Raw genomic sequence first — 18063 nt, 5'->3', positions numbered from 1 at the left:
CCTGACCCAGAAGCCAATTAGCCAGTAAGAAAAGTCAAACGTGTGTTAGCTGAAAGTAAAATTGTCAGAGGAAAGGGAAATCTCCTGAGCAGAAGGTGGCGATAAAGCACCTATTACGCTGGTTGCGAACCGCCATTAAAATCAACGAAGAAGAGTGGACAACCAATCACGTTGCAGTCTTTTATGGCGTTGTGGCCCTGCAACACGGCTGCAACTATAGCTCACCTCAACTTTTAACGGTGCTTCACGCAAGTGTTAGCTATCGATACATAGCCAACGTTTAGTTTATTACCTTCACACTCCGCTAGGCTAGCAGTTTCCCCCCGTCTTCAGTCTTTATGCTAAGCTAGGTTAACCAGCTGATTTGTTCCAGCTTCATATTTACTGCATAGCGATGAGAGTGGTATTGCTCACTTACGGCAAGAAAAAAAGCTCACTATCCTGAACTAAAAACTATTTACTATTATATAAATAGTTTTATTTTGAATAAATGAATGTTGGTTATGCTTTAAAAAAAAAACGAATTATCTTTAATCAACTCAAGCGACTTAAGGCCCCAGTGTGTAATTTTGTGATTTTCTGGCGGCCTCTGGTGGTAACATTCCAAACCGCAACCAACTGAGCACCCGACAGGGGACACTTTATGGTGGTGCACCGCTGATTCCATTTCCGGTTTCCGGCAGCGCTGAAAATTCAACGCCAACGCAACGTATTCTGGAACAGCACGACGTAGCAAACATGGCGACTCACACGGAGGTCGGGTCCACCTCATGTTACTATATTTAACTCATTCAAGGTTGACGAAAAAACATTGGTTCATACATATATGAACACATAGTTATGGACAATATATTCAGTTTCTGTGAATAAGTTCTTCTAAATATTACACACTGTAGCTTTAAGTTTTTTTTACGTACAAATCAAAGCACTTGAAAAATGGCTGGTATGATACTTTCAAAAAATGTGGACTAACTTGATTTTTCAGTCAAAAGAGATGCCCCTTGTTAAAGTTTGTCCCAGCGACGTCTAGGCAAAGACCTGCAGCAGCGGGATCTTTTAACATGTGGATCGATAGCAAAAAAAAAAAAAAAAAAAAAATGCATGCGTGGTGAGAGAGAGCGAGAGAGAAGTTTGCTCAGTTCAGTGAAGCGTTGTGACCCTTCGAGGCCAGTTTGCCAGTGGAGCATACAGCAATGGGTCTAACGGGGGGAAGAAGAGGGAGTGAGGAGTCCCAGCGATAGGCTGAGAGTCGGCAGCCGGGCCCAATCCCCCCGAGATTTCTGGCCGTCTTGCTCTGTGTGTTGACACTCTCCTACTCCGCTGACTTTTTCATTAACCCCTTATCAAAATGTTTTTCTCTCCCACACTTCACTAACATCAGCCCCACTCCTCACCCCCCCCCCCCCCCCCCCCCCCCCTCACCCCCCCTGCAACTTCCTGCACGGCTGAGCTGTTCCATCTTGTGGTCAGATTTGATATCATGGTGTCCTCACACCAGCACAGGGATCTTTTTTCCCACCACATTTTTGACTTCGGAATTCTTTGTTCTAGTGAGTTAAATTTTTGCAGAAAAGGGATGATTAATATGATAAGTCAGAAACTTTACCTTAAAACTTTCTTGACAAAACAAGATACGAACATTATATTCAACAAAATCTCCTAAACTAAGTCTCACTAAGCATCAAATATAAGGCCTACACAAGAAAACAAACCTGGGAACATGTTTTTATTTGGTGCCGAAAAGCTCACATTGGCCAAAATAACTGATGGCTTCTCACTTATTTTAACTACCTGCATCTTGCAGGGCGGCCAAGATCAATGTTTTCATTGGCCTGTGCTCGGAGTTGGGTAGCTCACTGCCTGTTCGGCAAACTGTGAGACCATCGCTCACTCACAACTTTAACCTTAGTGCTAACGTTCCCCACTTAAATTAATGGGAGAGGTTTGCATGATTTAAATAGGTGATTTCCAAATAAAACGGGGGGAACAGTTAATGCGTTGTCCTGGGGAAAAAAAGCCAAAAGTATCGCATGAGTGCGCAAATGTTAAACCTGTAAAGTACATCATGAATACCCAACCTGTGTGACTAAGTAGATGCCACAGTTGAAGCCACAACAAAGGCAATTACATTTCTTTTACCAACTTTGTGTGTTTTTTTAACTGCAGAAAAACTCCCTTCACTTCTGCCAGCTGGTAAAACTGTGGAAACACTGGTCTCAACCATTTGCCTGTTCCAGCTGCGAGGGGAGCGTACGGATGTAGCACCCTCTTGTGGTTGGAATATCAATGTGAGACCTGGAAGTGGTGCAAGATGTGCCAATGCTTAAACTGCATTGAAGTAAAGTTTTGCATGATTTCATGAAAATAACAAGAGCAGATGGAGAGCAGTTAAAGAAAATGCATAGGCGGGGGAATAACTGGAGCACAGATGGTTGTAATTTGCACTTTTTTCGTGTCACGTCTTTTACATGTTTGATAAAGGAAAATGTCCTTTTTTATTAAATAAGGAATAAAACCTTGTCTTAAAAAAAAGTGCCAAGCAGTGTAGAAAAAAATGTCACATGCTTTAGTGTAATAGAGCAGACAACACAATTAAATACAGAGTTCAGTAAGCATGTGATGAAGAGCAGCATCCAGCACAGCACCAGTTTCCATCCTGGGTGATGATGACGCACTGGTGGAGGAAGGTGATAAGGATCCACACTCATCTCTCCAGCTCCACCGCTTCCTTGTGGAAAATTGGATGTTTTGAGTTTTGAACTACAGAATCCTAAACTAAAGTGGGTTGTGGTTTTTAAAAAAACTACTTCTGATTGTGATGGAAACAGTTGCACAAAAAGCCACAGATATTAAAGAAGCCTTTATTTTTGTGTCCTCAAGGCTCTTTATAGTGAAATTTAAATACATGTTGATCTTTTCAACTGTCACTATTCTTTATTTTATGCTAAGATTGAATGTGTATATTTACTGATAAACGTCCCAGTTCTGACACAGGTCACCAATGGATAACCTGGTTTGCAACAGCATAATTAAAAAGACAATTCAAGTCAGAAGAATTTGGTGCTGAAATTTCCCCAACGACAGAAAATGGTGAGTCTTGTATCTTATAAAAAAGCAGAACATAGCACATCAAGAATAAACAGTTTAATTATGAAAACTGTAATCCATGTATAATTCCCTGAAGTGATTGATCCAAACGGGTTAAGACAATGGTACAAACCATTTCCCCTCAGCTCATTACATATGGAAAATGTTCCTAAAGATTTATTCTATGGTAGAGAACGGTTCTGTAAAGACATGATCCATTCATAGTCTCATGAGTTGAATTTCAGTATGATCAGAAAGGATATTGACAGTTATATTTAATTCTATGCAGGACAGTAACCATGAGACTTGATAAATTGAAAAAAGCAAACAGTGATACAGTAAAGAGCCAATTCAAGACACCAGAGAATTGTCAAATCAGAAGAACAGACAAGGCAGTAAAAACTGATTTTTCTACCAAATGGCCCTTTAAAAGATTCCAGATTCAAGCTGTTAGCAGCGACTTTGGGGAAAAGCTCAGAATTCCTCCTCGGCGTTGCGACTCCTGGTGGTCTTGAGCTGCTTCAGTCGCTCGACGCACTCCTCCACGCTGCGCTCGCCGTGGACTTTGTTGTCCCGAGTGCGCACGTTCACAGTGTTGCTCGTCTTCTCCTTCTCTCCCAACACTGTTCCAAAGAGGACAACAGAAAATCAATACCTAGACGGACGGCGAGGAAGAGACAGAAGCGTGAAAGAGAGTGTGCTGCCACTGACCCAGGATGAAGTTGTACTGTGCCAACTGTGCATTGCGGATCTTTTTGTTCAAAGTGCAGCTGGGGTCGAGGTCCACGTCCGTCATGAAGCCGCCGTTGTGGAATTCCTGCTTGACCTGCAACATTGAGAAAGAGAAAGAGCAAAGTTCACGCCCTGCATGGTTTAAAGTTCATCAATTTCCTTTAAACAGATTTCTGCGAATTAGTTTTTCATTGTAGGATTAGTACATCATCAATAATTTGGCAATAGAGAAGCATACAAGGCAAACGATATTATCAGTGAGTGGACCTGTTTTCTTTTCCAGTGATAATTTACAGTTTTTTAATTAAAAATGTGTCTTTTAGTCTTCAACACAACTAGGGCTGAGAAAATATACTGTTTTTATCATCAATTAATCGTTTTGTCTATTGACTTGGAGACAGAACAAGGTGACCTCTTCAAATGTCTTGTTCTGTCTATTGACCAACAGTGCAAAATTCAAGGATTGTCAGTTTACTATCATGTGACAAAAAACAACAACAAATCTTATGTTCCTTAAAAAAAAAAAAGAGAGACTAAAATGAAACATATCTGTGGAGATATGGGGTGAGTGGTATTCAGAAATGTCTTATAAAGTACATGTTGTAACACAAAAAAAAGAAAAGAAACATTGCTCATTAAAAACAAACTGCACAAATAAAACAACTTCAGAATCAGTGTAGTGTTGACCTAAGTGTTTGTTCTGTCTCTGAGGTGTGAATATGTGCTGAGGTCAGTGTTTTACCTTCTGAGCGTAATCGTCACAGGTTGGTCCCACAGGCACAACCATCACTTGACGGGGAGAGAGCCACAGAGGCCTGGAAATGGACACATTGGTGTTTAGCTGGTTAGTGAAGAAGCAGCGTGCCAGACAATCTGTGCTAAAGTCGATTACAGAGCTGAGGTACTTTCTAGTTCTATAAATCTATCATCATTTTGTGCTTTCACCGTTTTTCTTAAGTCTTGATTGTTTCCTAAGCCAATTGTCTGTTTAAAGGAAGATAAAAAAATCTCTCTGAAACCCTAAAAAATAAAAAAGGCACCACTTGACTACCTGAAAAAATTATAAATGGTCTTCAAGTTCTGCTCCATAGCTGAAGTGATTACAGACGGATGGACATATTGATCACTACATGCTGGGGGATAAATATGTCCATTGCAATTAAACAATGGATCATGTCCTGTTGTTTACAAACCATTTGCCTCCGTAGTTTTCAGTCAGAATAGCGATCATCCTCTCCACTGATCCCAGGATGGCTCTGTGGATGATCACTGGTCTCTTCTTGTCTTCACCATCATGGCTACAAAAAAAAAACCAACAACATTTGAACGGGGGGAAACGCCACGCAAAAAGAAAAACTAAAGACAACGACGGTAATGAGTGCACACTGTTAATAGTCTAGGGCTGCAACTAACGATTATTTTCATTATCGTTTAATCTGTCAATTATTTTATTGATTAATCGATTAGTTGTTTGGTCCATAAAATGTCATATTTTGTCCACACACCAAAGATATTTAGTTTACTGTCATAGAGGAGCAAAGAAACCAGAATATATTCATGTTTAAGAAGCTGAATTTTGAGCTTTCATTCCTATACAAAATGTTAAAAAAAATATCTGTGGCAGATTCAAGATCCTTGGATTGATTTCTGATTTGTATCTTCTTCTTTTATTTTTCGGTCATTTTTACTTTTAGACAAATAAATTAGAAAAAGAAGTACAAGATTTACCTGACAAAGGTGAGATTGAAGCGGATCGGCAGCTGGAAATCGAGCTGAATCGTGGCACATTGATGGTATCGACCGATGGCGTCCTTGATCTGAATGTCGATCTGCGAACACAGGACACGTCGGTCAGCAGCAGCCCTGTCCTGCTGTTCCACGGTCTAACCACATCATTAGTGCTCGGCTCACCTTGGGTCCGTAGAAAGCGCCGTCGCCTGGGTTGAGGACCCACTGCTCCCCAAACTCGTTCAAGCTGTTCTCCAGTTGCTGTGAAAACAAACAAGTTACTGCTTTGTTTGCAATGCATCAGTGGCTGACCAACAAGAAAACAAGTGGCGTTGAGCAAAGCAGTAAATTTTAGACCTGACATTTTCCTTCATCTGGAACTAATCACTGAACTGAGAAATGTTAACGTCTCCATAATATTTTATGGTTTGCTTGTGGGAGTTAATGAGGTGAGGGGAAACACGCAGCAAGTTCTGTTCCAGTGACTAAGCCGAGTTTAGAAGTCACTTGTGTGTGTATATTATTTTCCACCTTTGCGCACGTAAACGTTAATAACAAACAAAAAACTCTGAGCTCAATTTAGAGTGTTTTCCTTGGAGTGAAGCGTCCCGAAAGGTCAAGCGGAACAGCTGTAGGAATTACAAGCCATTAGATCTTTTTCTTTGCTCTTTTAACAACTGCTCTCCCAATTCTGAGAACTGTGACTAACTGTTAATCACACAAATAATAATTAACACTCCTCCTCATCGTGCAACAAACTCTTTTTATATCTAGATAATGTAGTTACTGTCATATTTAAACCACTGCACATTTTTAGCTTCTTTTTCACAAAGCAATTATTCGTATATATTGTATGCAGCTTTTTATACAGTCTTTTGTCTAGTTCTTTTCTACCTTCATTGTATATTTTTGCTGTATTTTATTAACTACCTCTGTGACTAGTGAATTGTCCCAGTGTGGGATTAATAAAGTCTCATCTCATCATTGCCACTTGATGGTAATGACTCAACACGTTCAAAAACAAGTTATTAAGAGTAATTACTTTAAGGACTCACTTTTAATTAATTGTTATCTTTTACAATACCAGTGACATTGCACGGAGCACTTTCTCACCTGTAGCCTTTTTAGCCTAATTTTAAATAATAAAATATTAAATAACATACAAAGATAGTATTTGCAGCAAAACATCAGAACTGGGACTTTTAGAAGATATGTCATGTTGGTTGTTGCGTCGTGTTTTAACAAAATGCAGCAGCTCCAACTCCAAAGTAAAACGTTCAGTAAGAATCAAGTGTTGATGGAGCACTGTTCTCTTTATGAATATAACTTCAGTGATTGTACACTAATGAACAGATTGCATGTATTTTATTAAACCTATGTTACTGATAAAGTAGTGCGGTATGCTTGTGACACGTTTATCAATTTTTTATTCCACAGATTCATCTATTAGACTCCAACGTGTATCGAGAATGATCAGTTTTCCATCTGATTCTTGACAGCAGCAAGAAATAAAAGCTCATCATCACTCAGTTTATCTCAGTCACTCTTGTTATTACTTTGTCAAAGCTAGTTTTAATAAATGGCCTGCTCTTTTCACAGAGCAAATTAGATCTGAATCCAAGATGTAAAAAAAAAGCTGTTCTTCACAGTGAACTTGATTTGACAGTGATGTGGATTCTCAGGAGAATAGACTTCATTTTCTTTCAGAACTGAAGGCACTTCTGCAGAATGAAGCCAATTAAACACAAATGTTCTCCGGGTCTACAAATCTCTTCCATTTACCGTCTGTGGAGTAGCTCTCTGTAATTTACATTTGTAATAAAATCACATATATCAGCATCTTAATTTTCTGGTAAGACTTTGTCCTGAGAGCTGTTCACGGGGGGGGGGGTGGTTTTGCCAGCATCCCGATTATTACCTTCTCCGCCTGGTCCCACACATCCGGGTCCCCCAGGAACTTCTCTGGTCTTGTGGAGAGGTTGAGTTTGAAAGTGAAGCCGAACACTTCGTACACGGTGCGCAGGAAGTCCAGGCAGCCCTTCATCTCCTCTCCGATCTGGGGTTGGAAGACAGAATGTAACAAGACTTTGAAGCATCCATCTGGACATGGCTGCAAATTTAATATCTGTTGTAATGTCTGATTTAATCTTTGTTTGTTTGTTTTTTTTTTAAAGATAGTACAGCTACTGGAATTATTTAATCATAATATAATGGCTTCATTGTCCTTGTGGGCCAATTATTGTACCGGCATTACGTAAATAGATCACAAGTTTTGAGCGAGTGCCCTAAATGTGTAAAAAAAAATATAAAACACAATGACAAGAAGAACTTGAAATGGGAACGGCTTCGCCTTGAGAGAGGCAACTCTCGCCTAATAAACAGTTTTTATTCTCCTTAAACGGGGGCCACCATCTGGACCCACTGATTATAAACTTAATGGCGGCTATAAGATAAGAACACAGCCTCTGCAGTCTGCTTCCAAGTTCGCCCGAGTTTTTTGTGCATAATAAAAGACGACGAGCACAAGAAGTGCTTTGCAGCTGCTGCGGTGAAGGTGAAACGTTAAAACTATGAAAATACTTGTGTGTGTGTGTGTACGAAAGTGCAATCAAACACTTGACAATCTCACCCGCTGCCATTACTGATGGAGAGAAAACGAATCGGGGAGATTCGGGCTGCAAGTTGCTGCGTCGCTACATTTGGACAAACTAATTAAGAAATCACGCTTCCAAAACTCCTGTTTGTGTGCATCAGTATCTGCGGTGCTCCTCGTCTGGTGAAAGGACTAATCTGAGGATGTGACGGGCCATTCGATGACATCGTTAACTGGATTAATTAAATAAACGGTGCTAACAAACAGGTGAAATCCACTTTTCTTTGTAAACTGTGTGGTAGTTTACCACTGTTCTCCTCATCTTCCTTTCAAGTGTTTTGTATCTGCAGCTTTTGTATTCATCTGAACAGCAAATAAGTCATTCATCAGAGGTACTTCCAGGGAAAACGTGACAGTGTGAATAAATTCCTGTCGAATATGGGAGGAAAATCAATGCATCAGAATCAGCAATATTGTCTTTTTTTTATTACACATTATTACTTACTTTATTACAAAATATTGTGGCACCTACATTACCCATAATGCAACGCAACAGTTCAGTAAGAGGCTAAGGTAACCTCAAGCAGAGATGTTGAGCTTGTGACAGAGGTGTCCTCATCAGACGACTTATTTTTCAAGACTCCACACACACGTGTGTGTGCGTGCGTGTGTGTTGTTTGAACTGCCTCGGGCGCGGGGCTCACCTGGTCCATGGTGCAGAAGATGTGAGCGTCGTCCTGCTGGAAGCGGCGGACTCGAGTGAGGCCGGTCAGGGCCCCCGACAGCTCGTTCCTGTGTAGGACGCCGAAGTCAGCCATGCGGATGGGCAACTCTCTCCAGGAGCGCGGCCGGTGATCGAACATCAGACTGGTGCCAAACAGAAAAAAACAGGCAGTGTTAAAAAATAAATGAATAAACACAACCGCTCCAAACTCCAACCCATCACAATAACTTGACAATTGCTCGACTGAAATCAATACTACTCTGAAAGACTAAATTTAACATTTGATTAAACAGACATCCACTCTGACAAAATGTGTTGGCGAGCTACAATTTCCATTTCAGGAGGATCACCAGAGGGGCTTGCCTGTGTGAATAGCAAGAAGATTGAAACAGTGAGCAGAAGAAGAGGGAAAGATTTGAATACAAAGAGCTGCAGTCGGATTCTTTACACTGCAATGCAGCATTCACAGCAGTAAATTGAAGTGGGTCATTCAACAACTGGAAACTATTTCACTGCTTCAGCTATTGAAGCAGTGAAATTTGACGCTATTTCACAAAGACTACTGATAACAAAACCCATGAGCAAAATCTAATAAGCTACTCGGGCGTGGTAAAACTTAAAGGGGCAGTAAGCGATTTTGGAGAACGCTTGTTTCTCTTTTTGTTTTTTGTTCTAATTTTACTGCTCTTCGATTTACAGAGCCACGACTGAGCTGGATTCTTTTTCGGCGCACACACAAAAGCGACAACTAGCTGACGGTTAAGAAATATTCGCAGATTTTTCCAAAAAGTGTATTGATTTAGAATTGCTTACTGCACCTTTAAGTAATGTTTTACCACCACAATTGTTTCTGATTAGAGACCAAGTAAAAATACCTATTTCACACTATAGAACCATACTTAACACAGTGTGCAGAAGAAGTGGGTGTGTTTTTCTTCAAACCTTTTTTGATATGAGTTCCTTGCTGATATGAAAACGACACTTCTACCAAAACAACTGTGAATGCGAGCAGAAGGAGGCCTCACCAGTGTCCGGGGCAGTTCATGGGCTTGAGGGCAAAGGTCTCCTTCTCGGCCTCAAATGAAAACATGTTCTCGCTGTAGTGCTGCCAGTGGCCGGAGGTCTGCCACAGTTTGCTGTTGTAGATGTTGGGGGTCACCACCTCCTGGAAGCCCCTCTTCCTGTACTCACTCTGCTCAAAGACAAGAGCAAGATTGTGTCACACGTGGAGGTTTCACTTTTTTTGAGTTACATCAAGAAACTCTGCTTCATAATTCTGCGCACACATTTACAACTGCAGACTGGTTAAAACTGTTTCTATTGACAACCCTGGCAATTAGAACATATCCTCTGAAATATACAAGCAAAGGCTGTGATTTTGATTTTGAAAACGCAAACTTCCTCTCAAGAATGTCTATACTGCTGGATATTAACATTCCTGCTTGTTTACACATTATGGAGGGGGTTTGGGGAAAACTGCGTTTTATTGCCGTTTGGGTTGGCCCTTATTTGTTTGCTATTAATTCAAAACAGACATCTGATGATGATAAAATAAGAGCAATTTATTTTAAATCCCAACAAATATTTGGATGTTTGTGGTGTTGCGTTGCTTCTACGGTCTTAGACTTTGTTTAAACAGATCTCATTACTCAAAATCATTTCAGTCAGAAATCTATTTTACCACATTTAAGTGAAATTACATCCAATGTGTTTGACATTGCACTTACTGCAAATCAACAGAGTGACTATGTTAAAGCGTATTGTTGTGTGTGTGGCTCTTTTTAACAGGGCAGCTGCAGACTGAAAAGATTCTCTTTAAAGCTGTCAATCACGGTCTATTTTACATGTTTTATTTTAAAACTAATTAATGGCTATGAATATTACGTTCATGTTCAACGGTTAACTTCAAACCGAGTAAAGTTTTTCTATTTCCTGGACAAAACTGGGGAAGTCATAATGAGTTAGCGTACATTAAATGTGTCGACATCTGTTATAGCTGTAGGAGAAGAAATGGATGTGAATTAGCATTTTATTTAACGTGCATGCGTATATATAATTATTACATATGTGCCAAGCTTCTGGTTTTTGAGATTTCATTCATTAGACCTTGGCTTATCATTTCAAAGACAATGATATAAAGCCACATCATCAGCATATAGCAAAATCTTACCTCTGGAAAGAAAAAGAAAAACCTAAGTTTCTACCATAAAAGAATACGACTGTCAAAGTGATTTGAATTCACTGATTCATTATTTATAACACTCATTCTTGAGCCAATCCCAGGTGACATTGGGCGAGAGGCAGGGAACACCCTGGACAGGTCGCCAGTCTATCAGCGGTCTGACAGACGCAGCTTTTGAATTACGAAGCAATATATCTTGTTCCTATAACCAGTATCATCACTCAGGGCAACTAAAGGTACAACACCTTCCCTTCAACCCAGGTCTTCCTGCCAAATTTAACTTTTATTCTTTCGTTAACTTTCATAACCTCCATCTTCTCTCATCCGCCGTGGGTCTGACAGCTCTGACTCACTCTGATGAACTCGATCAGTGTGTTGTAGATGAAGGCGCCCTTTGGCAGGAAGAAGCAGCTCCCCGGACTCAGGTCATGGAAGAAAAACAGGTCCTGCTCCTGAATTTAAAAAAAGAAGACAAAAAACATTTTGTTAGTGTGATGAAAAACCCAGGTTTCAATATGAAACTAGAAGGCCGCTCAACAAAAAGACAAACAAAACGCTGAGGAAAACATAACCTCCTTAGGAATGGTAATAATGCAGCAGCTCATCACATATTTAATGAAACAAGGTTTGTCTCGCAATTGACTTAATCTCCTGCTCGGCTCGTCTTCCCACACCTGTTGTTATATTTATTGAATGGCAACAACAAACACACCCTAAACTGTCAGTGCCCTGTCAAAAAAGGAAGTTACATGACAATGAAAAAAGGCCCTTCAGCTTCACCAGTTGATTTACACCATGGGTTAATCTTTCCATCACTTCATTCAATTAGCAACTTTTTAAACAATTCACCAAAAAAGTGACACTTTCTGAGATTTTTGTCTTTGACATGAAAAAAACTTCTTGTTGTAGGATAAAGTTTCTTTAACAGAAAGTGCAGTTATTGTTCTGCAAATGCACCATAAATACTATTCTCACTCTTCTCAGAAATGGCTGTGGAAATATTCTCAGGAGTGACTTTTCTTCCTGTATTTCCTATTTGTTTTGAGTGGGGATCATCACTGCAACTCTACCAGTCGAGTCACAGCATCATAAACTAAACAGACAAATACCAAGGTACCATAAATAACCTTCCTTTTTAAAATGATACATGACAGACATCGGCTCTTTCAGCACGTACCCGGCCCAGTTTGCGGTGGTCTCTGTTCTTGGCCTCCTCCTGGAACTTCTCCCACTCTTTGAGCATTTTGGGGTCAGGGAAGGAGATCCCATAGATCCTCTGGAGGGTTTCCATTTCTGCCTTTCCCTCCCAGTATGTAGATGAATTCTAACACACCACAAAAAAGGACCATGTTAGCATTCATCATTCTTTTTGGGTGCATCAAATCCCTTGAGAATAACACATAAAGGTAAACTGCTCTTGGAATGGGGACAAATGTGCCACAAATAGTGTAACAACCATTTTGCTGTACATAAAGCAGGGAGAAAAAAAACAAACGCTCACCTTGTGGATCTTGAGTGCCTTGATTTTCCCAGTGTGTCTCACATGGGGCCCACGACACAAGTCAATTAAGGGACCACACCTGAAATGTGTTTTACATATTTTGTAAAAAATGTTATATAATGAACTTTTAGGATAGTAATATGTTAGTGTCATCAAAAATCTTAAAAAAGACCAAAACCAATCTTTCACAATTTTCCTTAACTGTCTGCCAATCAGTACTGAGCCCATTGGTTCTTACCAAATAAACCTAGTACAAAATAAAATAAAAACCTTTTTTTTCCCTTAAACACCTGGACTTTAATTTTGAGTTACTCCTGGGTGTTACTCAGTAATAATTTATCTATAGGGGACTATTTTGAGTGATGCCCATGTACATCATAAACGAACATGTCACACAGTGCAATGGTGTGGCTAATTCATTTGATTTGAATAGTTTTTGGACAATAATAGATTTCAATAGAAAGTAATAAACTGCATCAGACTTCAGACACAAAGGCAGCGCTTATTAGTCCAATAAATTAAACAGGCCGCAGACTCACCTGTACACTGTGGTAGTCGGGGTGGTGACTTTCTCATTCAGAATGCGGCACTTAAACTTGTTGTACTGTAAAGGACAAGAAGTCATTTCAAAGTCCTGGTTGTTATGCAATTCTCCTTAAAACTTTTTCTTGTTTTTGTATATATGCGTTTGTGTGTGTGTGTGTGTGTGTGTGTGTGTGTGTGTGTGTGTGTGTGTGTGTGCGTTAGTACTTTAAGATACCTTGAACATTTCCAACAAGGTCTCCTTCTTTATCTCTAGCCTCTCGAACGGCTGCTTCTCCTTGATGATTTTTTTGCACAAGGTTTCCAGACATGGGAAGTCATTGCTCGATACACCCCTGTCCAAAACATCAAGAGATAAACAAAACAGCAACGGCACATTGAACAAGGACTCTCACTTAGAATGCTGCATTAATATGCAAACAGTCTCCAATTGCTAAATTTTTGTCTGCCACAGTTTCCAGAGGGCATCGTGGATGTGGACCGTGCTTTTTTTACTCCCACCGATGTAATTCTTTGACTTCCAGAAACTGATCACCTCTGACGCGCATGGGCAAATACTTTAAAGTCCTTGGCTTTAGGGCTTGGGCAATGTCAAAATATCCTTGTACAAAACATTCTCCAAGAATTTCATTAGCATAAAATGACTTCATTAAAGGGGGTTGTAGAATTAATTAGACAGAACTCCTCATGCTCTCCTGCAGCCTGAAGCAGGACGAAATGCATCGTTTCGGGGAAAGGTCAAGTGAAGAAAGTTGTTTACGAGTGAGAAGTGTTCACATTTCTGAGGGTGTCTCCGCGCGCATTCAAAGCTTCACTGAAGCAACGTGTTTGGGTTTTGAATAGATTTTGGGCTTCCAATCTCATACGCACGTATTGACAGGTGTCATTTCAAATCCACACCCATGAAAAATCCAGCTAGGCAGCATTAGTGTCATTCCACCAGTTGCTAAGCCTTGAAGTACACACCAAAATAACACAGAGCTGACTCATGCAACTACAGCGAAATCCAAAATGTATTTGGACAGTGACACAATTTGTTGTTATTTTTGCCTCTGTACACTACTGTAATGGATTTTAAATGAAGCCATCAACATGTGTAGGCTTTCAGCTGGACAAACTAACACAACTATAAATTAATAATATAATAATGCAGACAAATCTGAACCCAAAGCCTTGGCGACTCACTCGCTGTTCTCCAGGAACATGTCGTAGTAGAAGCCGCTCTCGATGGGGGGACCGTAGCAGAGGCAACCTCCATATACCCTCTCCATGGCTTCACCCAAGATATGGGCACTGGAGTGCCAGTAAACCTAAACAACAAACAATAGGGAAAAATAGGAGTCCTGTCAATCTTATATTTTCTATCACTTATTCTGAATGCTGACAATATGCAAAAAACCTACAGACTAAATGCGCCACGGAAAACAAATTGAGTGAGACTCTGGAATGTCTTACTGCAAGAACTGCTGACAAATGGTTCAGTACCTTGTAAAGACGATGACAACAGAATTGTCCTTTTTTTTTTCTTCTTTTCAGGGAAATGTCTCATTATTCTCTTCGAGAGACCATTGGCTGTCACTTTTACGACAGTACATGATTGCAGCGTTTTTTTATGTTCTCACATCTCCTCTTAATGTCTTTGTGGACCAGCCACTGAGTGGATAACAGGACTTTGAGGTTTATTATTGATTGTAAACCTTTTATACATCACTTTAATCTTACATGCTCAGGTACCCTGTCCTAAGTGCATATTAATAAGGCTGAACAAACTATTCAAAAGGACGAGTATTAAGTAACCATCAGGTTATTTTTTTGAATTTGGAAATTAACATTTTTCTTTTTGACAAAAACAGAATTTATAATCTTAAGAAATTATTTCTGGGAGAACGTCATCATCATTATCAAGCTTTTCAAATAAAGCAAGTGACAATTGTCATTTCAGGATGAATTTACTATTCAACATTTTCCTCTTCTAATCCGTATGTAGGGGAAAGAAAAAATATAAATCTGCATTGACTTTTATATGGTGTGTTGGACCAGGTGGCGAGGCGTACTTACAGCTTGAGCTTCCTCATCATCAAACTTGAGCAACGCAAGGCTGCAGTCTTCCTCCAGAGGTCGGTCTAGGTCCCACACACCGTTGTTCACTTTGGCAATCACGGTGTTGTCAGCGAGGCCTTGGCTGAATGTAAAACATAATATACAACTTCAAATTGCAGATATATATTAACATACTCTTGGCACTTATTTTATACTGGACCGTGCTGGTAGGAAGATCAGGTCCAGTCTTTGCAGAGGCAAAGTTTTATCTACTTTTAACACTAATGAGTTTTGTTTTTTTCTGTCAAAGTCTTTTTTTGTCTTCGGTGGATGGTCTAAGGATGGCGGCTGTCATTTCCAATTACTGTTTTCATAATGTGAGTGTTATGAAAGTCTTTTAAATTATAAGAATGATTACAAGCTGTATTATAAACCTGACAGCTCATATTTGGAAATTAAATTACTGAGGTGCCCATAAGGTCTTCATTCTTATTTTTGTGCTACATGAAACCAAGGTGCCACATTTAATAAGAAACATCTCATCAGACATTAGTCCCATCATCACACTGACCTGATTCCACAGGCCACCTGGTACGGCGTGGTCTTCCAAGACTCGGCCTCCACCACCTTTCCATCAGGCAGGGTGACCTTGATCGCTCGGCTATTCTTTGCAGCCCTCTCTGCCATCAGGGCTTCGTGCTCGGCTTTCAGCTTTGCATACAAAGTAAGACGCCCATCGATGTACTGAGGTGGTGGTGTCAGCTGGACGAAAGCACAAAAAATGTGTGAGAAAATTGGGGGTAGTGTTGAGTAATGCTGTCACTGTGTATAAACTTAATCTGATGATAATCTGTACAAATTGCTTCTGTCCCCCTAAATAAAGAAAATCATTGCTGACAGTCTAAAGTAGTTAGACATCAAACTATGATTGTTTTACACGAGATGCACAGATAATAAGGTGATAAATTATTTTCTTTGAGTTAAATCTATCTTCTGCTTTACTTAATTATACAACGACAATAGTGTGAGACTGAAACAAAAACCTGATATTTGCAGTGTACATTGTGGCCTGCGGAAATTGTTTCTGCTTTGAAATTTTATTGTAGCAGTGTTGATGTGACACAACCGTTTCTGTTTGTCCATTTATGTACAGGATCATAAAAGGTGAGGTATTAGACATGAGTATGATTGCCAACAGTCTGCTCTGTAGTTCTGAAAATGGAATTGATAAAATTGTCACAGTATCTGAAGTGTTTCCCAGATGAATGTGTCTGGACACCACAACAGTCAAACAATCAAAGGTAGAAATAATTCATCATGGAGCCGCTGTATGCTATTACATGTATGGGTATGCAATGACAGATCAAAACAAACGCAAAGTATAAAAAAGTGATTCATGTCTAGGGAATATGACATGTTATTATAGCAGGCACATATATTCAGAGACTTCATTTAAGCAACTCACCTCGGACCTGCCTCCAGGGTCTGCGGCAGCAGCAGCACCTTTAGCTTTCTTCTTGCCTCCATCTTTACCACCACCACTCCTCCCCTTTACAAAATGAAAAAGAAAAGAAGAAAGAAAATCACATCATCTTGAGTTTACTGGGTTCGTTTAGTCTCATCAACACAGTCTACGAAAGACGAGTTTAGTTTGAAACTATGTACGAGTAACTACACAATAACACAAACATCTCTGCTTGATGAATAACAATGGTGAGAAGAAGCACAGCTAATATGCACAGGAGCACATTGACATAGGCTACAGAAGAAGGTGACATAAGACGAATCATGAAGAGTCCAGTGTGATATCACATGAGCATTAATACATGTTTCAGGTCACCTGACAGCTTCCTCAAAGTTCTGACCACGAGAGCTATTATTGGAAATGTATGGTGGAGTACACAAACCAGTTTTCTTCAGATTGAGCTCATTAAATCTGAAACAGAATCCTCACTGTCCTCTTCAGTGTGTGTGCCGATGCAATCCAGAACACAGGTGACAAATGCTTAAATGATACTCGCGACCCTAACGTGTTTGCAAACCTCACCGACGAGCAGCGAAACCTTAAAAAGGCAGAATTTTGATCGGAGTTTGGCGAGAGAGTCTCTGCTTAGAGCTACGTTTGCTCAACAGCCCAACTAGCCGGTTGGGCTTGCTTAACTTGCAACGTGGCACAATTCAACGCCAGGTTGAAAGAAAATAATATACGCGAATACCATGTGTTATCTTGAGAGAAACAAGTTTGTACAAGCCAACAGAACGTTATTATAGAAAGCTAGCTAGTAGCAAGCCGTAGCATTGCCACCGCGTTGCCCCGGTGGCTGAATGACAGCATACCTCCGACCGGCGGCTAAGGCTAACTGCTAGCTAGCTACCTGGCTAACATAGTGAAGAAAAGTGGGGTATCACCTTTTTCGCCTCGTCCACTTGCAGTTCGCTCATTTTCTCCACGACTGCCTGCTCGGCCATTGCGAGTGAGAAGCTACCTCGCTTCCAGAGGTAACTTTTCCTCAAAGTGTGAGAGCAATGTGTACAGTGAGCGAGTAAGGTACGGGTGCCGGGTGAGGACTCGTGTTGTGACGCGTACCCGGATATTGCGATTCTGATGCAATGTTGCGCAGGCGCAGGCGCAGTCGGTGCTCTCGACCGTACTTTTGTTAACACGTGAGCATTTTTTTAACCTGGTGTTGCTGCGATGTTGCATCTGCATCGTCTGCTGGGGTGAATGTGACAAGCCTGCCGATTGGTTTGGTTTCCCCGGCGTGTACCTTTGTGTTGACAAAGTATTACATCAACTGTCCATCAGATCAAGTTACGCTTTAAAGTTACGTTATTTACGTGTAACACCTTGTAAAGTCGGTTTATTGAAGCAGTGCTCATTTGGTCTTTGAATGCAACACTGTTACAATATGTTGCAAGGTATCTACACCATC

At 40.3% G+C, this 18063-nt stretch overlaps 1 protein-coding gene across 1 annotated transcript; it reads right to left on the bottom strand.

Moving 5' to 3' along the window:
* Positions 1-2847: 2847 nt before the first annotated feature.
* tars1 (threonyl-tRNA synthetase 1) lies at positions 2848-17723 on the bottom strand. The gene is made up of 19 exons (XM_035640559.2): positions 17540-17723; positions 16596-16679; positions 15702-15892; positions 15149-15272; positions 14276-14400; positions 13308-13425; positions 13087-13151; positions 12548-12626; positions 12224-12370; positions 11400-11498; positions 9890-10056; positions 8845-9007; positions 7466-7603; positions 5731-5808; positions 5548-5648; positions 5013-5117; positions 4562-4634; positions 3799-3913; positions 2848-3710 (listed from the first exon to the last, which is right to left on the bottom strand). The coding sequence occupies exons 1-19, from the start codon at positions 17597-17599 to the stop codon at positions 3562-3564; spliced, it is 2181 nt and encodes a 726-aa protein (XP_035496452.2). The 5' UTR covers positions 17600-17723; the 3' UTR covers positions 2848-3561.
* Positions 17724-18063: the final 340 nt, after the last annotated feature.

This window comes from Scophthalmus maximus, chromosome 19 (assembly GCF_022379125.1).
Source record: "Scophthalmus maximus strain ysfricsl-2021 chromosome 19, ASM2237912v1, whole genome shotgun sequence".
NCBI classification, from domain to species: Eukaryota; Metazoa; Chordata; class Actinopteri; order Pleuronectiformes; family Scophthalmidae; genus Scophthalmus; species Scophthalmus maximus.
The sequence above is the reverse complement of the archived record's forward strand: the minus strand, read 5'-3'. Positions and strand labels throughout refer to the sequence as shown.

Excerpts from the sequence above, each read along its gene's own strand:
- tars1 (XM_035640559.2), bottom strand. The coding sequence starts at position 17,599 with ATGGCCGAGCAGGCAGTCGTGGAGAAAATGAGCGAACTGCAAGTGGAC. Across the intron at positions 12,371-12,547 it reads AGGCACTCAAGATCCACAAG|AATTCATCTACATACTGGGA; the intron begins GTGAGCGTTTGT and ends GTGGTGTGTTAG. Across the intron at positions 9,008-9,889 it reads ATGAACTGCCCCGGACACTG|TCTGATGTTCGATCACCGGC; the intron begins GTGAGGCCTCCT and ends GTTTGGCACCAG.